Raw genomic sequence first — 22,400 nt, 5'->3', positions numbered from 1 at the left:
GTATGGTCTATATTTTCTTCTTATTGTAGAGTGTATGTATTCCTTCTGCTTAATAAAAAAGTTGACAGTAAACCACTATGCTGTGTTACACCAGCAGCAGCCTCAACTATCTTGTGTTCACTGTGTCTCTTGAATGCAACATTTTTCTCTCATTCTTGATTTAATTTTGTGTTCTTTTGTTCATGATGACCCAAGGAGCAATAGGTTATAACATACCGACTACATATATGGTAGGTATGTGCACACATACTTTATGATATTTATACAATGACAAAATTACATTTTGTCAAATGATGTATGATCACAGATAGTGGGTACTGCGATCCCCATGAAGTCATGAAGCCTGATATTTATTTTACTCTACTCCTATCTGCAACTTTTCCCTAATATCTGAAACCCTTCATCTGTAAAATCAATATATGTCCACCACCCTGACTGTTCCCTTCATATTCTTATTCTCACAAAAAAAGTTGCTTCCTGAGGATGCTTCTCCCTTCAACCTCCCAAGTCAGGCTGTATTCTCTCCTATCATCCGGCATCACTGGGCCTAGTAATGGTACTGATATCCTTACTACTTTCTGTGCATTCACCTCTCTCCTCTCTGAACTAGTTATTCCTGAATCTCTTGTCATCAAATTCTATAACCTAGGCCAGGCATGGTGGCACACGCCTGTAATCTCAGCATTTGGGAGGCACGAGGCAGGAGGACTGCTTCAAGTTGGCGGCCAGCCTAAGCTCCACAGTAAGTTTCAAGGCCAGCCTGAACTGCATAATGAGACCATCTCAAAAAAACCCCAAAACACCAAGAACAAAAAACAAAACGTATCACCCACCATCCCTGTTATCATTTATCAGTTCAAATGTTATTTCTCCCCACTTTGTGAAGAACACATCTTCTGGTTTACTGTCCTAATCAAAATGTTACTCCATTTTAACTGCAATTTCACTATTTCCAAATATGCTGGTCTCTTAATGATTTGATCTCTCTTCTAAAGATCTTGCCTTCCATCTTATCTAAACTCTATCTTACCCACCATGTTAAAGTCCTAAAACCTTCTCACTGCTAAGAAACAGAACCCCTCTATACTCTCAATCTCTTCCCAGTGTTAGACAAGTCATTGTCCTCCTCCACCTCTTCAACTCTCTCTAGTTCATCTTTAATAAACTTTTGCCTTGGTCTGGACCTCCAAAGCAAGTGATCCTAATCTCTCTTCTCTGATCCTTTTTCTCTTTATCCAGTGAAAAGTTCCATGACACCTTGTGGGTATGTGCTAGGTTCTCACTTTCTCAGATACCAGAGGTAGAGTGCAAGTAAAAAGAAAAAAAGCTTTACAAAACTCAACAAGCAAAAGGCCAAACAAATTTTTTAAAAATATTGTTATAAAGGCAAATAATTCCCTAAGAGGTCTCCAGCATCTCAAAGTTTCTACCTGTTTTAAAACAGCAAAACCAGGGTTGAACTTTAATGAAAAGCTCTGAATATACAGAAGCATTCTTGCCCAACACCTACTTTTTTAGCTTGTTTTCTGAAAGTAGACTGACTGAAGCCCACGACTCCCTGAATGGTCGAGGCTTCTCAACCTTGCAAAGGATGCATGCCTGCACATCAGCACCCTTTAGTGAGCTGAATGCCTAGTCGGTCACTTGTCTTGTTCTCAAACTTGCTTGTGCCAGTACTTGAATTTAAAATGATATATTTTAATTAAAACAGTATATAATTGTGATGACAAACCTACAGCATGCAGGCCACAGCGTGCATGCAGAGTCCACTCTATGATGATGTTCACAAGTTGCATGAGTCTTTTTTTTTTTTTAACTAAAACCTCGGTATTCAGGTTTAATTGAAGAATTGGCATTTGACTATCAAATACAGCCTTTAAAAAATAGTGTTATGTTAACACATTAAACAGTTATAAGACTTTACCAAAAGTCCTTGCAAGAGTACAACAGCTTTACAATAAGTAACTGGGAAAAAAAATTAAAGGAAGATTCTCTATTTATTATACAGCCTCATTTGAATACAATCAGAACTAGAAATTATTTTTTAATAGTCAAAGAAGATCCACAAAATTTGTTACTCTATGTAACTCAAAGGGCAAGATGTTTCTTCCATTATGAGCAAAAGCACGCTTTCCCCATCTTCAACAAGTTCCCATGGTATGGGTTGCAGTTTGGGCACTCGGTCTCGAAAAGGTTTGTCATCACTGATGTATAATAATGAAATATGAACATGAACAGAAAGTACTTAAATTTTCAATAAAAAATAAGTTGAGGCTGGGTGTGGTGGTATACACAAAATCTCAGCTACTCTGGAGGATAAGGCAAAGGTAGGAGGGTTGAAAGTTGGGCCCAGAAAGATCCATCTTTTCTCAAAAATAAAAAAAGGGCTGGTGGGACTAGGGATTTAGCTCAGTGGTACTGTGCCAGCCTCAAAAGCACAAGGTCCTGAGTTTGATCCCTGGTACTGGGGGAAGAAAAAATGCAGGGGGATATAGTTCTGTGCAAAGACCCTGGGTTCAATACCAGTGAAACACACAAAAACATTCACACACGTACACCTAAGCTAAACATGATAAACAAGTGCTGAACAAATTGCTTTTAATTATGAAACTCAAATAGGAAAGTCTATAAAAATATAAATGAATCTGCCCTCGGTTTACTTTCTAATTATTTTTAAGTTCTTGTTCCACCAGGTCTCACACTGACAGGCAAATGCTTTACCAGTGAGCTATACCGCCAACTCCTTACCATACCTTTAGAGAAGTAAAAACTTTACCATGTGTGGCTTATAATCAATAGTCCTATAGTCACTGAAAAGGCCTTGGCCCTACATCAAAAGTGCAATGAATACATGAATACTTATATATTTTAAGCTACGAATGTACCTGGACTAAAGTGATCATTCTACCTCAGCCTCCTGGGGCTATAGGCCTACAGGCACTATGCCCAGTGATGACTGACTTGTGAAGAACACTTACCATGTTCTAGGCATTGCACCAGCACTTTTTACTGGTAAGGAAATGGAGGCTTGAACTGGTGAAGGTACTTGCCGTATGGGAAGGCCAGGTTTTGCATTTAGGTGCGCTCACTCCAAACTGTGCTCTTGACTATTAAATCATAGCCTCACCTTACAAAATGACTCTACAGATTCTTGCAATATCATCCTTGTCTGCAGTTGGTCAACCTCTGCAGAGCAGTCAAGGTACTGAACAAATCCAAAGTTACAGTGGATGTGTTAGGCAAGAGAACTCTATGCCATATACTGACTGCACAGATTACCTAGTGAGAATGGAGACTTTGACTCTGGATAGTACCCAAGTCTCAGAGGAAAGGTAAGGGAGGGGATTGGGATGAGCACCTCTTAAGCACAGGCCCCAAATCACTAACCTTGTAAATGTTTTGTAAGACAAGGTGCATCTTATCAGGGTGAATAGCTGACAGCACAAATATCAACATGACAATGTCCACAGACTCTTGAGGTACATTATCCAGAAGGTCATCTTTGGTGAGATCACACTGGAATACCTTGCATCTCTCTGTATCATAGAGTGGATTTTGCTAAAGGGGAAAAAACAAAAACAAAAACTTAAGGATTACACTAATATGCAGAGAACCACAGCATTGAGAGGAGATCCTATTTGCCTTTCTGCACTGCTAGACAGAAATGATCACTTGTTACTGGGTGAAACTGAGCAATGAGTCGTTCACATACAAAACAAGATATCATTTTGAGCAAATAAATTTTTTTAACTCTAGATTTCTATCTTTATTTTATTTTTCAGTACCAGGGATCAAACTTGGGACCTTGCACTTGCCAGGCAGATGGCCGAACCACTGAGTTAAATCCCTGGCTTGAGCAAATAATTTTTAACTGAGAATATAAAACTGGCCTTTGCTTCTTCAACCCTCCTTTGAATGGTCCCCTACAAGCCTCAATCTTATGACAATCCCCTCCAAATCCTCTTAATGGGACATTCCCATAGTTTTTTCTGGGCTAGATTTTCCTTTGATGTAGCAAGCTGAATAAACCTGTGTTTCTAATGCATAATGGTCAGTGGCTTGTAATTCAGGTCTAAGATTATCATGAAGAGGGCCAGGTGATTTAGCTCAGTGGTTCTAGCGACTGTCTCACAAGTGCAAGGACACAAGTTCATCCCCGGTACCGAAGGAAACAAACAAACAAACAAACAAACAAAAACTACCACAAAGAAAAGTATTCAACTTTTCTCTCCCATAAATGAATACCTGAGATATAAAAAGTTACTAGATGGGAAAATTCAGTATTAAAAGATGTCAATTCTACTTAAATTTCCACAGATCCAATGCAATCTCAATTTTTTAATGATTTTTTAGAAACTTGAGAAGGTAATCCAATTTATCTGGAAGCAAGAATCAATTTTTAAAATAAAGGAGATACACAGTTAGACATCAAAACATATTACGAAATGAAATAATAAAACAATGTGATTTGAAGATGATGGCAGAGCTCACTTTGAGACAAAGAGTCCCAAAACAGACCTGTGTGGATGAATTTAGGATTTTTTTGGTACCGGAGGTCAAGATCAAACTTAGGACCTTGTGCTTGTGAGGCAAGGGGCGGGACCACTGACCTAAAAACCTGGCCTAAATTTAGTATTTTATATGACTAAAAGACAAAGGACAACTAGTAAAAAGGCAGGTAATAAAGGAGACAATTCACATAATTTTCTGTGTTCTGACAGTTTTGTCACTCTTTTTAGCATTTAACCTGAGTGCTCAACATAACAACTGGCACATTTCAATAAACACATGTAAAGAAACTCATAAAGGCAAAAGAAAAAGTAATGTGTATTTTACATACTAGAGGGTCTTTAACATCTCTATTAATAAGCAAAAAACAAAATATGGAGACACTGGAGAAATTATAAATTGAGAAGGAAAATTGATATTATCTATGAAAATTTAAATGTAATATGCTTCTGTCACCTGCCTCGCAAGCGCAAGGACCTAAGTTTGATACCCAGTACCAAAAAAAACCCCAAAAACCATATGCTTCTTTTCCAAGGAATTCAACTTCTTCCATTATATTCACTAGAGAGAAATATGTACAAACATTTTGGAAACATGTGGATCATGTGGGTCACATTAATCCCATTTGTAAGAGCAAAAAAAACTAGAAATGATATAAATAATTATCCATAGGGAACGATTAAATAAGATATGATATATCCACTCTATGGAATATTACAACATGTTAAATATAATGTGGCAATGCTACATGCAATAACATGAAACACTTTAATGTGTAATAATGTAGACTAGACAAATCAAGTTATACTAAATGTGATATTACCGTTGCTTAAAAAAGTCTGAAAGTTGATGGGGAACTAGATATTGGCATGTTGCCAAGGTATCTCCCACAAATCTGTTAACGGCAAAGAAATATTTTTACAATGAAAGAATTAAGAGTTGCTACCTTAATCCAGCGAATAAAATTAGGATCACATTTGTGGGATCACCAGGCATTACTGCCTCTTGACAGGATACAAAGAAGCAAGACACAACATCACCTATCAAAATATTTTTGTCAAAAAATATTTGTCTAACCTTTAATTTATATAAAATACAGAAATTAAGGGACAATTTAAGTAATAACACAAAGAAACAATCAGACAAATTTGGAATGTGGAATTTTAATACAGAAAGTAGACTTGAGGTCTTCTAAAACTCAATGTAAGTGGAGAAAAAGGTAAAGGACAGGACAGGAGTATTTTAAGCTAAAAAGATTTAAATGACATAATGGAAGTATAAGAGATAGTCTTTAATTGGATTGAAAACAGCTGAAAAGACATCTGGACCTACTTGGAAAATCTGAATCTGGCATTGATACTAAAAAGAGTCAAGTTTTTTAGGTATGATAAGCTAATCGTGGTTATATATAAAAAGGCCTTATTTTAGGGGGAGATGTATAACACACATATTTAGGAGTGAGTCCTGATGTGTAAGAGAGTTCAGTAAAGACAATTCTATAAAACAAAAAGTGTAATAAATATTATTATAGTACTTTTCCCTACTTTCCTTGATTAAAGCTGTGTTTCTATGTGCTGGATATGAAAATTACACTTGCAGTGATTTTAGTTGGTCAGCTACAGGGAAAGGACTGGAATTAGGAAAACCAGTACAGAGGGCAGGTTGAACAAATCTGAGAAAATAGAAATATATAATACATAGATGGTAACCAACCTTAACATATTCGACTGCTCTTGGAGAAAAGTCACAGGCATAGGCAAAGATATTGAAATCTTCCTCTAAAAGCGGGAATAAACAGTTCCCAACTCCACAGCCAGCTTCAAGAATAGTCAATTTTTGACCTTCAAACTGAGGAAAGAGAACCCCAAATTACAGTACACTACATATGCATAATGAAAAAATCCAGAATGCAAGGGACAAAGTCTCTGACCCAGCAGAGCAGAGCAGACAATAAATAAGAGAATTCACAAGCAGAAGTCAATACTAGTAACTTCATTTATCATCACTCAACACTGGACACTTTGGTGTGGAGGAAAAAACTACCATACTGGCTAACTGAAAAGATTCTGGAGCAAACCTGCACACAAACCCAACTCTTCCTCTGTCTCTGCCGTCTATTCTTGGGAAAATCATTTAAAGAGCTCTGGGTTTCAGTTTTCCCTGCAAATGAGGACAATACTAACACACTCATATAGAGTTCCTTTCTATAAAGCTTGAATGACATAACATGTAAAGTTCATAGGAAAAGGCCATAGTAAATAGTTCATAAACTCCTATTATTTTAGTATGTCACTCAAGTTCAGAGTGTGAATATTTAACAACTTTCAGCTTTAAAAAAAAAATAAAGACCACTGCAGTTTTCTCTCCTATGTATTAAACCCAGAATTGCTAAAACTGCTTGAGCAGTGTATTTCTCTCCAAAGGTACAAAAGATTTCACATTCCCTATAGGAAAGCAATAATGCATCTCTCTTCCATACATTTTAAATAAAGAGCAGCTCAGAATAAGGTGAAATATCGGCTTACCTCCCTAGATGATTTTAGCTCCTCAAACTCTCTGGTGGTCCAATGTCTATTTTTGAAAAAGTTGATACTGTTTCTTTTGTAAAAAAGATCCCAGTTCTTCTGGGCCTCTTGTTCCAGTTTTTGCTGTTTAAAATCAGACACCAAAGCTTGGTCACTTTTCAGTTTCTCTTTTTCTTCAGAGGTAAGAATCCTTGCCTGCAGTCCTTTTCTTTGCAAGGAAGCCATCTCCTAAGTGAGTGATAACACATTTAACATTGCTGATGATACTCCCCGCTCCAACAATTTGAGAAATCCATACTGACACTGAGGACCCAGGGATTTCTCTCAGATGCACCCCCCACGTAGTTTTCACACCTCAGCATCACAGAGCGCCTTGCAAAAACAAAGAATGAGATTGGTTAGTGGTTCTAGAATAGTTCTTTAGAACACAGAACTAGTGGTTCTCGAATAGTTTAAGACACTGGCTTAGTCGTTCTCGAACAGTTAAAGACGCTGGGTTCAATTCACCAAACACGAGATGCCATACAGTAGCACACAAAACCCAACTTGCTGTAGGAAGAAAGGTCATGAAGACCAAGTAAGTCACAAGACCCTCGCTTACATTCAGTGGCTAGGTCTGCCTCATGCACTGAACTGATGATACAAACCAGAACTGGTCAACTATTATAATAGATCGGTTCGGTTTGGAAAAAAACCAAAACCAAAACCAAACAACTTCCAGGAACTGACTGAGAAAACCCTGGGACGGAAATACTCAATTTTCGGTGCCCGTGAAAGGAGTGACAAAAACAAAAGACAGCTACCTGAGTGGAAGGGGGAAGTCAACTGCCAGACAGAAGGGGGGGGGGCGGTCATCGTCTCCTTCGGGTCGGACACCGCTTTTTTCGGAAGAAACAGCGCTAACTCTGGGTGAACAGAATCTTTGAACGAACCCACAAGAGGCCGTGGCGCGAACCGGAAGGAGGCATCGCTTTCTGGAGCCTGAGGCCTCGCACGGCCACCACGGCCCGCTGGCCCGAAGGAAGTGACCCACAGACTAGTGGCTAAGGTCTAAGGATCCACCTCCTTCAGGACACCTGGGATGAACTAGGCCGCGCTGGCCCCAAGGGCTCCGCAGGGCCGCCCATACTGGCTATCAGAGAAGCTTCCATCCAGTCGCCACGCCCCGGGCTCCCCGTCAGCAGTTCTCAGGTTCACCTGTACCTGTACTCACCGCTCAGCCAGGCCAAGCCCTGGGAAGTGGAATTTGGGAGCCACCACAGACAGAAACCTGGAACCTGAACAGGGCAGCCGCAAGAACTCGGAACTGACTGGATCCCGGGCTTTCAGGGGCCGCGGCACCGCCCCCTACTTCCGTTAAGAGCCCGGAAGTCCCGCCCGACGCCGGAAGTCCCGCGGCCTTGCTCCCTCCGAGTCTTACCGTACCCCGAAGCAGAGGAGAATCGTTTCCGGGCCCAAGTGGGCCGCGGTCGGGCTCCAGGTTCGCTCCCTTCGGACCCGGGTGCGGGAGCTGGGTCTCCGGCCGCGAGGAGAGAGCGCTGATTTGGGGCCATGAACGGGACGGCGAACCCACTGTTGGACCGTGAGGAGCACTGCCTGCGCCTCGGAGAGAGCTTCGAGAAGCGGCCGCGGGCCTCCTTCCACACCATTCGCTGTAAGTCGGCGCTCTCCACGCTTATCTTGGGCTGTTCCAGCCGCCACAGATCAACCTGGTTTAGTCTTTTCATCCCTCTGCCCTCCAAAGTCCAGGAACTCCCTTCTAACGTCTGTTCCTGCTATCTTACCCCAGATCCTCTGGAACCTTGATCTGATCCTTTTTACTTCATTTTTTTAGATCACTCCATCCAAACCAAACCTTTTGTCACTCTCAGCTATTAACTATTCTTCTACATTTTGTTTTATTTTGTTTTTTGAGACAAGGTCTTGCTCTGTAATTCAGATTGACCTCGAACTCGACAACCTTCCTGCCTCAGCCTACCAAATGCTGGGATCACAGTTGCGTCTGGCTCTTCTGCCTTATCGTCCTAAACACTCCGAAGGGCTCAGTCCTTTTCTTAGTTTATCCCCCCACCGAGCCCTTTAGCCATACTTCCCTCCGTCGGGATCCAGTTCTCCCTCGAATCCCTCCTTCCTCTCTCGCAGCTTTCTGATGATCTCATCAGAGCTCTCCACAATTACAATATTCTTCTTCGCTGCGAGCCTCATCTCCTTCCTACTGACCCCCTCCCAGCTGCTTTCCTTCTTTGTCTTGGTCCTGGCCACCTGATTTTTTTTTTTTTTTTGGTCCAACCTGCTGTGAAGGAAATGACACCCTTTCTGTGCCTCATCAAAGTTTTTCTCTTCTTTTTCGTGCCTCATTGGATACCGATGTCTTCTGAGGTCACCTTTACCACCCCAGCTTCTGGACCATGTCCCTTGTAGATGAAGAATACAATTAAAATCTGTGAGCCAGGCGTAGGCTACAACATGGTCTATGTTTTGAAACGAGCAGACTTAAGGAATGTCAAGACAGTTAGCTGCACCTTTTCCTACGTGATTATAGACTTTGTTGAGAAGGGACCCTTCACTCTGTGTTTTGGGTAAAGATTTGGCTCTTAGGATTTGGTTGACAGAGCATCCCTCAGTGATTCATGAGCTTCTGGTTTCCGGTAGCACCAACACTGGTTAAGACTTGTTTTTGTCAAAGGAGCTAATAGATGTGACTCAACACATAAGGAGAGGGTGAGTTAAATAAGGAAGTTTCTTCCATCTTTGTGTGGTCACTTGTCATGCATTTCTGTGCTTCCTACTGACAGCAGACCGGGCTCTTTCAGAGACTGGATATTGGCAATGTGACAAGACTGTCATTTCCAAAGTTAATCGTTGATATTTTCCTTCAGTGAAGGGGAACGTGGAATTTAAATGAGATAGTTCACATGTGCCCCTGGCCTGCAGTTTGGAGCAAGTTGTAGTCATGTGAAGATGGCTATATGTGTTGTTGTATAACTGCAGTTCATAAGCACTAGCAGGACAACCTTTGGGGACAGTTCAGCTGTCTACTCGGAATATCTGCAGAAGTCTCTTTGTCTACATTATGGAACTTGGGAGTGGCAAATTATAATTTTGACAGGTTCTATGCCAAATCAACTTTTATGATGCGGTGGCCTTTCATGTTCATATAGTGTTTTACAGCCAAGAATTTCTTATATGTTCTATTGTTTTTGATTCATAACAATAATAAAACATCTTATTATGAATGATGAAGAATTAATTTCATCTGTTCCTTGTCTTTGCTTTATAAAATGCTGTGTAAATTCTAGCCTTTCTTCCCAAATTTCCTAGTGGAGGTTGGCAGAACGGTACGGTATGTGGAGGTGTGCTTGGTAGTTATTGAAACTGGATGCAGACTTCAGAGTTCATTGTTTTCTCTGTTCTCTCTACTTTTGTGTATGGGACATTTTCCATAATGAAAACAATTTTTTAGAAAGAATTCTAAATCATTTTTATTTTCTATTTTGTTATTCCACCTTTGTGAATAAGAAAAACTTTAGTTCTTGAATGAAATGCCCAGGAAGCTCTTATTCTAACTAACAGGTGGGAAATGCTCTTTTCCTTTGCTTATAGATGATTTTAAGCCAGCATCTATAGACACCTCCTGTGAAGGAGAGCTTCAGGTTGGCAAAGGAGATGAAGTCACAATTACGCTGCCCCATATTCCTGTAAGTTTATTCCATGGTTGGTTTTTTTGTTTGTTTATTTGTTTGTTTTGGATACCGGGGATCAAACTCAGGCCCTTACACTTGCAAGGCAGGTGGCAACACCACTAAGCCAAATCCCCGGCCCTCCATTGTTGGTTTTAATATAGGATCACAATGAATCCTCATATTTTATTACTGCAATTCAAATTTCCTACTGTTGAAAAATATTTAGATTTCTAAAGTGCCAACATAAGTGAAAAAGGAATTTGAGGGAGTGGGGTAGGGTGGAGTTTGTTATCAGGCACAGGATTTAAATGATTCTTTAATTTTCCCCAGTTCTCTTTTCCCCACTGTATGCTATGTAGTAATCAGGATTCCCATCTGGACAGCTAGCTGTCCGTTAGACATAGCTTTTGTCCCAACCAACTCTGCTGATAAATAACCATAATAGCTCTGAAGTATGGGGCAGTCAAAAGGCAGGGGAATGTAGGATTGACATCTCAATATCTGGTAAGGAGTTGTATGCAGGCTGCTAGTCTCAGGAAGAGGCCAGAAGTTTGGAGCATTCAGCTAAAATAGGGATGAAGAACTGCACCATGCACTTGGCAGGCTTTTTCAAAACCCCGCTCAGGACATTGCCCCGATCACAAAGCCCAGAGGGTCACTCAAGGTGCTTGTAGTGATCATGTGTCACTGTGTTTCGTAGCTCTGTCCTAGAGCATAGTTCTTGGTAGCTGCTGAGAGAATGAAAAATCTCTGGGCAGAGACACCTGAAATATGTGCGCTGAAGAGAAATTATTTGCCTGTTTTTTATTACTCATTGCCTGTGGTGGGTTGCATCATCTCCCTTTGGACTTTAGTTTCCCAAATGTGAAATGAAGGAGTTAGATAAATGGTCTCTAAGGTATCTCCCAATTCTAAATTTTTACCGTATAAATAACGAATCAAAGAGGCAGCCAGTTTTTGATTGTAAACAAGGCATTAAATCGTACATTGGACATATTTTAATTGAACGACTGCTGTGTACAACCCTGAACAAAATAAACATATTTCTTGCCTTTGTGGCACTTTTAGTCAGGGGTTTAAATAAATATCAGAAAATATAGCACTTATTCCAGGAAATCAAGGAAGGCTTCCTTAAAGGCAGTACCTGTTGAGATTTTCTGATGTCTGAGTAATGTAGAAAGTCAGTCAGGATTTAGCAGGCAGAAGCTCTGTTACAGTCTAGGGCAGGAGTGAGCTTGAGGATCCGAGAAAAGCCTCCACTCTGAAGCACACCGAGTCTAGGGTGAATGGTGCAGGCCAGATGGTGGCTTACAGATGCTGTCCTTTGGCTTGAGAGCAACGTGTGTGCCGTCCAAGGGCTTAGACATGATGTACTTAAACTGAGCTAAGCAGAATGCTAACCTGCCCTTGAATGCTCTGTTGGTTATTGACATGAGCGGGAAGCCCTGTGCTCGTCAAGTATGGAGAAATATAAAGGTCACTCGCTAGCTTCCTCTGCTTAGTGTAATACAAGTAATAGTTTTTCTCAGTTCATACTTTTGCTATTCTTTGTAACATTCTCCCAATTTCTTAGGCACATGTACAGTAGTTTTAAATTTTTTATGCTATCTTTCTTAATCGCCTACAGCCGGTTGCACAGTCCCAGATTCTTGCTACATTATTATTTCTCCTTTATCTGGGAAACCAGAATGATTTAAAACAGAAATCAGTTCTTTCTGTTTTTGTTGAGTAACTGATGAAAGATTTGATGAGGTAGAGTCATTTATAATGTTGGTTTTGATATTGATAATCATAACTGGTGTGTTTAGTTTGATCATCTTATACTTTTGTGGCACATAGGGATCCACGCCACCAATGACTGTGTTCAAAGGGAACAAACGGCCCTATCAGAAAGACTGTGTGCTCATTATTAATCATGACACTGGTGAATATGTCCTGGAGAAACTCAGTAGCAGCATTCAGGTCAAGAAGACAAGGTATGTGAATAACCAGATACGGACTTATCTGCTGTTTCTGTACCTTTGTATTATGTGTTCCAGCTTTATAAGGATGTGAGTGTCTACTTGCTCCTAGTGGTACATTGATAATGGTAACACACTCCACCTATGTTTTCTCAGACAACTCAGAATGTTTCTTTTCCTCCAGTGTAATAAAAAGAAATAATGCTAGGCCAGGAGTTTAGTTCAGTGGTTCCACCGCCTGCCTCTCAAGTGTACAGACCTGAGTTTGATCCCTGGTACAAAAAAAAACAGAAAGAAATAATGCTTTTAAGATCTAAAACATGGAAGTCATTGGGGAAAACAAATTACTTTAATAAGTAAGCCAACTTTATCAGTCTCATGATTGTTGGTATAGTACCATTTAAAGGACAAGCTTTATGTTTATATACAAAAGAGCGCTGGGAAAGAGCCTCAAAAGAAAAATTGAATAACTTTGTTAGGGTAAAAACATTGTTTTGTGTGTTTGTGTGTGATACCAGGGATCGAACTTAGGACCTTGTGCTTGTGAGGCAGGCAGCGGAACCACGGAACCAAATCCCCAGCCCTAAAACATTACTTTCTTAATAGGCTACACTTGAGATGAATGACTATAATACTGCCTGCTTTGTTGACTAGTGAACTTTCTTTAATATATCATTCAGTAGGCATTCCATATCTAATGGAAGTAACCAAGTGGTTCTATAGGTCACATTGTAATGTAGTAATTATAAATACAGTAATTGAGGTTGTTTTTTGTTGTTGTTACTGTTTTTTTTGGTACCGGGGATCAAACTCCAGTCTTTGTGCTTGAGAGGCAGGCAGCAGAACCACTGAACTAAATCTCCAGTCCACAGTAATTGAGGTTTTTTTTGTTTGTTTTGTTTTACCAGGGATCAAACTTGGACCCTTGTGCTTGTGAGGCAGGTGGCAAAACCACTGAGCTGAACCTGATCTTCTCTGTTTGTGCTTCTTCAAGCCATTTTTCTTAATTCATTTATTCTATAAAAAAATAGAAACTGCTGCCATTTGTTGAGAGGTTATGTACCACGCCCTTTGCTGTATGCTTATGTCTTTATGTACATTATTCTATCGAATTTTCACAAGAAACTTCTATGAAGAGGCCACTATCCTTAAAAAAACAAAACAAAACAAGATCAGAAGAGAGTGAGGATTACAGAGGTTATGACTTAAACTCTAGTGCTCAAGCTGAGGCCTGCCCCAGGCAGTGTAGTACGGAGCCTTTACTCCAGTTATGCTGCTCTGTATATTTGTATCATTCCCCAGTAGAGAACCAGATGCCACTGTGATTCCTTCAATAACTTCCTTTCTGTTGGATCACCTGGTACTTGTTAGACACGTAGAATCTCAAGACCTACCAGATCAGAATCTGCAGAGACCTCCAGGTGATTTGTGCTATGGTAAGTTTTAAGAAGCACTGAAGCTAGCTAGCATGGCACACACCTGTAATCGCAGCTACTTGGGAGGCTTGGGGCAGGAGGATCACAAGTTCAAGGGCAGCCTGGGCAGGTTAGAGACTTAGCAAGACCCTCTCTCAAAAAGAAAAAAAAAGTTTAAAAAGAGGGCTGGAGGTGTAGCTCAGTGGCAGGGCATCTGCCTAACATGCACAAGGTCCTGGGCTCAATTCCTAGTTCTGAACAAGAAAGAAAAGGAAAGGAGAGCTAAAGAGAAGAAGAAAGGTAGCACTAGGCCAGTTCACTTACAAATGGGTAGAATTTTCTGTCTGGTATATAACCCTCTGACATGATAAGCAAGAAGTGAACAGATAACAGAAAAGTTTTTAAGCTGGGCAGGATTTCAGGAGCTAGTTTATTCAGAATCTTGTATGCCATGGATTGTAACTTCATATTGCACACAAGTGAAATAGTCATATTTTCTGCTAGTAAAATGGATTCCTACAGTAATGATCCTATACTTGTTTTATATCCTTTTTTGTCTGTTTGTTTTCTTTGTTTTGTTTTTTGAGACAGGATATTGCTATGTAGCCCAGGATGGCTTTGGACTCATGGCAATCCTCCCGCCTCACCCTCCTGAGTGTTGGAATTCATGCCCGTTCTGTATTATCTGCTTGATATAAAATGTGATCTTCTTGCGGGTAGTGATGCCATTTTATTCATCTCTATATCCCTGATTCACAGTGCAAGAAGTGCAGTAGACCCACAGGTGTTCATGAGTAGTACTCAGATAAAATTATAAATACTAGTATTTTGCAGTGATGTGGAAAGGGTTTAGGGTTCTCCAGAGACTTCTGGGTGCTAAGTTACCTGGACAAATTTGAGAACCACTGTTTTTATCCATCTGATTCAATGTCTGTCTCATCTCAGAGCTGAGGGAAGCAGTAAAATCCAGGCCCGAATGGAGCAGCAACCCCCTCGGCCCCCACCGCCGTCACAGCCCCCTCCCCCTCCTCCTCCCCCTCCCATGCCATTCAGAGCTCCAACAAAGCCTCCAGCTGGACCCAAGACTTCTCCCTTGAAGGACAACCCCTCGCCTGAACCTCAGCTGGATGACATCAAAAGAGGTAGAGATCGTTTTCTGGAGCTATGACAGCTACATTGGAGGAGTAGTGTCGCTGTTCTTGTAGCAATCACAAAGCTGCTGTTTTGACATGGCAGCATGGATCCTGTGATCCTGGCTACTTGGGAGGCTGAGGCAAGGCAGGAGAATTACAAGTCCAATGCCAGCCTGGGCAACTTAGCAAAACTGCTTTAAAATCAAATTTAAAAAGAGCTAGCGATGTTGCACAGTGGTAGAGTGCTTGCTTGGCATTTAGGAGGCTCTGGGTTCACTTCCCAGTACTGCAAAAATAAACTTTTTTCTCCTAAAGCTTGCTGTTCCGGAGCTGGTGAGGGTGGGGAATTCTACTACTTACCTCATTTGACAGGGGTGGATCCAGGAATAGTGACTTGAGTTGTGGCTGTCTTGGCAGTATTCTCAGAGGCACAGGCTTTAAGTAAGTGCAGGTGCATCTGAAGCTTCACATGGCTTTGGAGAAGGAAAGGGTTCTTGATGATAGGGGTGAAAACCAAATGCAGCCATGTTTCTGAGCTCTGCCTGCTAATGAGGTGTCTAGTTTAAGGAGTCATTTAAAATACCATGACCAGGGCTAGGGGTTTAGCTCGGTGGTACTGTACCTGCCTGGCAACTGCAGGGTCCAGAGTTTGATACCTGGTACCAAAAGAAAAGCCAAAAAACCATGACCAAATGCTTTATGCTGATACAAACTATATAAACATTAGGGGAGGCCATTATACCAATGAAAATGGACTCAGGTCTAGAAGGACATAGAAATCTTGCTTGGCTCTGTACTACAAAGTGGAGGCAAGCTTTCTCCCCCATACAGTGGACAGTTTTGGTTCTCCAGACTATTAGAAATTATGAGGTGTCATATTTCATATTTATAATTAAATTCATAGTACTAGAAATATTCATACTAGTAGAAAACAGGGAAAGACAAAGGTAAGTTTGCCTTTTTCACTCTATAAAAATGCTGCCTCTTAGCAAATAAATATCTCTGCACTGTACGTAGTTGTTACACCTCTTGTTTCTGTTTTTCCTCATTGATACTAGAATGCTGTTGTGGAAATTTCCACTGTAGTCAAATAGGAATTAGCCCATGTATGGTTAGTTGTTGCCAGTTATGTTTAAAGGATCAATAGCTGTTCAGGGCCACATGGTATATTTAGATGGGAAAGTGTGACATCTTTCTTGGTGTAGCCTCATATATTCTGTGACACTGAAATGGCAAGGTAAAACGTGCCTGTTTTTTCCATACTTTACACCTGTGAAAAAAGTGCAGTATTTGACAGACATGGTCCTTGGTCAAATAAGTAAGAGTGGAGAAGAAGAATGATTTTCTGCTGTTTTTCTTCACTTGCCATGGTTCTTCCTACAAGCTTCCGTGAGAGCTGAGAAAGACCTCAGAGCCTGTCTGTCCCTCATTTCTCCAGAGGCTTAGGAAACTCATTAACTTCTCGCTGGGTGTCACTGTTGGTTACAGATAGATCCACAGCAGCCATTCAGGCCTTCCAGTTCCTACTTGCATATTTTCCTATCCCCTTTAGCATGTTTCTCATCTCTTATTTGGAATTTTATCCCGTAATTCACTGTCTTTTTTTTTTTTTAATAGATAATTAACAGCCTGTTTTTTTATTTTGGGTGAATTTAACATTTCCATTATGTCTCTGGAAACGAGTTAGGTATTTTTGTTTGTTGGTTTTGGTAATTTTTATTTGGAAGTTTTTTAAGGAATTGAGTTTAAGTTATTCCTTATTGCTGTAGGTTTTGCCAGCTTACTACTTAGAGCATCTTCCTGCTCTGCCTTGAAAACAGTTGCTGTGATGACCATGTCGTAATCGTTATTCCAGAGCTAAGGGCTGAAGTTGACATTATTGAGCAGATGAGCAGTAGCAGTGGGAGCAGCTCCTCAGACTCAGAGAGCTCCTCAGGAAGTGACGATGACAGCTCCAGCAGTGGAGGCGAGGACAATGGCCCAGCCTCTCCTCCACAGCCATCACACCAGCAGCCCTACAACAGCAGGCCTGCCATAGCCAATGGGACCAGCCGGCCACAAGGAAGCAACCAGCTCATGAACACCCTCAGTAAGTGTGCTCTCGCTGTGGTGGCTGAGTCAGGGCCACAGTGCAGCGTCTGTTTATCTTATGCCAAAATCTGTAAATCTGAAGGCATTTAAGATAAGGAAAGGCTCTTGGCAAAGATGATTTCGAGCAGAAAGGAGTGTTACCAAACAGCAAGAAAGTGATGCACCAAACTAAAAATCTGTTTTCTCTCTTTCCCACTCACTATCGGCACAAATTCGGTTTTGTGAATTCTTTAAAATGCTGAAACAAAAACAGATGGGCTCTTTGTTTTTTACATAAACCAAGTTTAAGGGGAGCTACCTGCCACTCTACTGTCCTTGCCTCCAGGTCTTTTATGAAAAAGAATGCATTGCCTCTATTTGGAGACCTACTAACCTTTGGCAAGAGGGGAGAGAAGGATGGTGGGGTGATGTTTACTGTAATTGATGCTGAAACAGAACAGAGGAGAACAGGAACAAAAGTGTCTTTGTTTTGGAGCTGGAGAGCAGACTGATTATGTTTTTGTGGAGGTTGGAAGGACTGGCAGCCATGGTAGGGAAGCTAGTCTAGTTAACCACTTAGCAGTAGACTACTATAGACCAGGCAAAGATAATCTTAACTTCAGCCCTTGCACATTTGAGCCAGGTAAATCTTTGTTGTGGGGCTGTGCTGTGCACTGTAAATTGTGAAGGAGAATCCCTGACCTTTACCCACTAGATGCCAGTACCACCCCCATCCCCCTGTTAACCAAAAACATCTCAGAACATTGCTAGAAGTGCCCATCTTCAGCATAAGTTGATGTACGTGAAGAAAAGCTGGTCTCACATAGGTAAGTTAGAAGAAGAAGGCCTCAGGACATATTTAACTTGAAATGTCCCTGAATCGAAAATTCTGTATACCAAAAAAGAATACTGAATTTATAAAGCCAACTAGATCAGAATTGAGGTTTAAAATAATCTGACCTAGACCAGATGTATACCAGTGGGGATAATGGATTAGGATATACTGGTATAGACAACATTCAGCTTCTTAAATGGGAAGCCTTACTTGGTGTTTTCTTAGCTTTTATAAAGCAACTTGATGTGAACAATTCTACCAAGTGGCTTTTAGGTTATTTACAAGTATTTTCTAGCTATTTATTAACACATTTTAAAGCTGTCTCACCTACTCCTTATTCTATCCTAATAAGCAACCCTGATGTGCTTATCAGATACCAAGAATAATGTTTCTTTTGGTACTGGGGATCAAACTCAGGCCCTTGTGCTTGTGAGGCAGATAGCGGAACCACTGAGCTAAATTGCTGGCCCCTAAAAATAGTGTTTCTTTAAAAATCTTTACTGCACCAATTTTTTCAGGGAGCCAAATTGATTTTACTCTAATTAAAATTAGCAAGGTTTTAGGGCCGGGGATTTCACTCAGTGGTTCTGCCACCTGCCTTGCAAACACAAGGACCAAAGTTTGATCCCCTGTACCAAAAAAACCAAAAAAACCCTAAAATTAGTAAGGTTTTACCTAGTGTGATAGCTGAATCAGTCAACCTCAAAATTGTGAGGGATTTATTTAAATTCTGTGCTTTTGATTTGATTCTGTTTTCTTTTTGTAGGAAATGACCTGCAGTTGAGTGAGTCTGGCAGTGACAGTGATGATTAGAGCCCAGTCTTTTGAAATCCACTTCCTGGCGCATAACACGATGTGACAGGTCCAGGCTACTTACACATGGAGTCCATTGCCACAAGGAGAATGTCGTGGATCAGCGCCTATAAGGAGTTTGAGGCTTTGGAACTCATATTCAAGTCTTTAACTTAGTGGTGATGGGTGATTTTTCTCATGTAATTTTTGAATAATCTCCTATTGCAAAATTTAAATAGATCTGTAGAACTAACATAATTATATTTCTATTTGGTTAACATTTTTAATGAAAAACAGACAGTTCTGCCCTGGGCTGGGTTACTCAAAGGCCTTGTCTTCACCAGGTCAGCAATTTGGTTTTAAATCTCAGCAGCCATTAGTTTGGCCAATAGACCTCAAATGGTCTGCACCAGTGAGATGAAACAGTCTTTGTGGGATAAGGAAGAAGAGGGAGACCTCACACTGCATCATAGAAATATGTTACAGCCACTTTACATTGTTGACATAAAGTGGTAAGGAAGTTTGTCTGACCCAGCCTGACAAACCTGGGTAGAAATGGACTTGAGGGGAGTCTCTGAGTGTCAGCTCGGTCAGATACCGAAGACACTCTAGCTCAATCCCTTCATTTACAGGAAAGGGAAGCATGTCACTGGTTTATGACCAGTGTTCTGTTCCCAGTCCGTGTTCCCTCCCTTGAATTTTACTTAATGGAATCAGATTTTTATACATGGAACTTATAGTGTACATTAGCATTTTTACTGAGCTCAAAAAGACAAAAGCACTAAGTACATCCAGCTAGAATTCAGATTCCAGCAGTCCCTAAATGCTTTAGGCTGAGTGAGCGAGCAGATTAAGCCAGCAGCCACTATGTTGATGCATGTGACTCAGTTAAATTGAAGCTTTTAGTTCCATGTGGATCCGTCCTAAGTGTTCTCCATTTAGTGGATTTTAGCAGGATGGGAATAGGGTAGGAGTAGAAAAGAAACCTCTCTGAACAAAAGTGAGCCAGCAGTAAACTTCCAAAAACCAAAATCTAGATAGGAGTTCTGCAATATGGAACGAGCACATCCTTTGATAAGATCTTTCTGCTTATGATTTTGTACCACTGTGCCTGACTCCTAGACTAGTTTGTATTTTTATATAAAACTAGAAGAAAATCACAAGATTGCCTTCTACAGTGTGCAGTTTCCAAGTGAATCTGATGTTGGAAACTGGTCACTAGTAAATGTTGCATATTGAGTGAATGTGTGGTGATTGTCCCGTGATTAGTATGGAGCAGCCTATTTCTAGTCTGAGTGAATGTGTCCTAAGAAATTCCTATCTACAACACATGAAGCAGAGGTGAGGACTACCATGCTAGAGCCGTGCAGCCCAGGTGAGGACAGAGAAGTTGGTGAAAGCTCAGCTGTGGCTCATGGTTCCAAGAAGCATCTGAAGCGAGTGGCAGCTCCAAAGCATTGGATGCTGGATAAGTTGACCAGTGTGTTTGCTCCTTGTCCATCCGCTGGTCCCCATAAGGTGAAAGAATATCTGCCTCTTATAATCTTCCTGAGGAATAGACTTAAGTATACCTTGATGGGGTGAAGTAAAGAAGATTTGCATGCAGCACTTCATTAAGATTGATGGAAAAGTCAGAACTGATATAACCTGCCCCCATCAGCATTGACAAGACTGAGCATTTCCATCTGATCTACGACACCAAGGGTCGCTTTGCTGTTCACCGTATTAAACCTGAGGAAGCCAAGTACAAGTTATGCAAAGTGAGAAAGATCTTTGTGGGCACAAAAGGGATCCCCCATCTGGTGACCCACGATGCTGACACCATTTGCTACCCTGATCCACTCATCAAGGTGAATGACACCATCCAGATTGATTTGGCATCTGGCAAAACCACTGATTTCATCAACTTTGACACTGGTAACCTGTGTGTGGTGACTGGAGGCGCTAACTTGGGAAGAATTGGAGTGATCACTACAGGATGAAGCATCCTGGCTCTTTTTGATGTTGTTCATGTGAAAGATGCTAACGGCAACAGCTTGGCCACCCAGCTCTCCAACATTTTTGTTATTGGCAAAGGCGACAAGCTGTGGGTTTCTCTTCCTCAAGGAAAAGGAATCGGCCTCACCATTGCTGAGGAGAGAGATAAGAGGCAGCAGCCAAACAGTAGTGGATGAAATGGTCTTTAGATGACATGATGGAGAGGTCATTGTGCTTATCCTTTCTCTAGTTCCTGCACTCAGATGGCCTCTCCCTAGCTAGTGGAGGAAAGCAGTCTACAAAGGACTGCAAAGGAAATGGATAGTCCTTGATGGGGGGGGGGCTTTGGTGAGAGACTCCAGTGGGCCAAAATGGGAGGAGGAGCTGTCACCTTGCAGCACACCTGCAGCTCTCTGCCCCAGTGTAAGTAGTAGGCATGTGCTTGCTAGTACTCGTGGTGGGGTCTTTGGCCATCATGAGGGCTCAGTGGATATGGTGGCAGGTAGGAACTTATTTATAATGAACTGATTGATAGTTGCTTTATAATTCCATGGTAATAGTAGCTCAGGGAAGGTAGAGGTCACAATTGGAGACTTGAATTGTTGCTGGATGTGGGAATTATTTCACTGCTCTTAACTTGCTCAAATTGGAGCTGGTTCCAGGAACTTGAACTAAAACACCTATTTACTCACAATCCCCAAGCCTTGATGTAGATGGAACTGTGGTGTTTGGCCCTGTTAAGATGTTTGTTTCTATAGGAAATACTTGTATGTGGCACTAGGCTTGGTGAATCATGCTTTCTGAGCTTCACCCCCTCTCCTTCGTCATCTGTCCTACCCAGGGAATTCTCTAGCACAGCTCTGGTTTTTGTTTTCCACACAAAACCTTTTGTGGTTCTGTCTCCCAGCAGAATAAGGAAGTTTTCCTTTTTGGAAATCAAGACTGAGGTCTGACAGATGACTTCACAGGTATATTCATGCCAGCTAAACTGGACTTTTTCTTCTCTCTGTGTCTTCACTGTCCATCCTGCTCCCTTCACCCCACTCAAAGCCCCGTGTCCAAGGTTCTGTAGTTTCTGTGTTCATGGACTCTTGCTCTCTTTTGACCCTTGCAGAGTGCCCTGTGAGTACAAACTGACCTTTGCTTGCTTGAACTCTGGTTAGTATGAGCTCCTTAATAGCAGGAGCTGTCATCACTGGACTAGACATTCATGTGCTGATAGCCTGTGGAGGAGGCAGAGAAAACTAACCAGTGAAGTAGAGGGGTTAGACATAGAGAAAGTATCCCAGGCATTTGGACAAAGCTGAATATATCCATGCTAAAGATTCTAAACAAGCTGTTAATTTGCCTTTATACAGTGTTTGTTGCACTGTGTGTCATTTAGGTGAAGTGCAAAGACTAAATCTGATTATGTCTGAGGAGCATAGCAAGCTTTAGTAAAATGTGTTGGGAAATATACCTATTTTCTTTTTTTGGTAGCGGGGATTGAACTCGGGTCTC

At 41.2% G+C, this 22,400-nt stretch overlaps 2 protein-coding genes and 1 pseudogene across 13 annotated transcripts in view; 2 read left to right on the top strand and 1 right to left on the bottom strand.

The window, feature by feature from the left end:
• Mettl6 (methyltransferase like 6) overlaps window positions 1–8,367 on the bottom strand; it is a 64,112-nt gene extending 55,745 nt beyond the window's left edge. For 4 of the 12 annotated variants that reach the window (XR_784093.3, XR_004514667.1, XM_010643126.2 and 1 more), the window contains exons 1-4: window positions 8,248–8,364; window positions 7,035–7,262; window positions 6,223–6,357; window positions 3,388–3,558 (exon numbers count right to left, since the gene is read on the bottom strand). Coding sequence is in view for 7 of the 12 variants with exons in the window: in XM_010643126.2 (XP_010641428.1) it covers window positions 3,388–3,558; window positions 6,223–6,357; window positions 7,035–7,259 (531 nt within the window). In the remaining 5 variants the exon portion in view is untranslated. Of the gene's footprint in view, window positions 1–3,387; window positions 3,559–6,222; window positions 6,358–7,034; window positions 7,263–8,247 lie in introns of all 12 variants that reach the window. The other 8 variants (XR_004514666.1, XM_010643125.2, XR_784095.3 and 5 more) reach the window with 4 other exon arrangements.
• An 86-nt stretch (window positions 8,368–8,453) lies between these two features.
• Eaf1 (ELL associated factor 1) lies at window positions 8,454–21,100 on the top strand. Its single transcript, XM_010643129.3, has 6 exons — window positions 8,454–8,688; window positions 10,638–10,732; window positions 12,557–12,693; window positions 15,039–15,235; window positions 17,082–17,315; window positions 18,898–21,100. Exons 1-6 carry the CDS (start codon window positions 8,586–8,588, stop codon window positions 18,942–18,944), a joined length of 813 nt encoding a protein of 270 aa, XP_010641431.1. The 5' UTR covers window positions 8,454–8,585; the 3' UTR covers window positions 18,945–21,100.
• LOC104875535 lies at window positions 20,200–21,112 on the top strand (annotated as a pseudogene).
• Window positions 21,113–22,400: the final 1,288 nt, after the last annotated feature.

Source organism: Fukomys damarensis, unplaced genomic scaffold (assembly GCF_012274545.1).
Source record: "Fukomys damarensis isolate Sample0158 unplaced genomic scaffold, DMR_v1.0_HiC HiC_scaffold_28, whole genome shotgun sequence".
NCBI classification, from domain to species: Eukaryota; Metazoa; Chordata; class Mammalia; order Rodentia; family Bathyergidae; genus Fukomys; species Fukomys damarensis.
Note: the sequence above shows the minus strand (reverse complement) of the source record. Positions and strands in the feature narration are given on the sequence as shown.

What these genes read in the sequence shown, in the direction of transcription:
- Eaf1 (XM_010643129.3), top strand. Translation starts at nt 8,586, where the DNA reads ATGAACGGGACGGCGAACCCACTGTTGGACCGTGAGGAGCACTGCCTG. An exon ending in CTCCTTCCACACCATTCGCT is followed by an intron (nt 8,689 to 10,637) that starts GTAAGTCGGCGC and finishes CTTTGCTTATAG; the next exon opens with ATGATTTTAAGCCAGCATCT. An exon ending in CCAGCTCATGAACACCCTCA is followed by an intron (nt 17,316 to 18,897) that starts GTAAGTGTGCTC and finishes TTCTTTTTGTAG; the next exon opens with GAAATGACCTGCAGTTGAGT.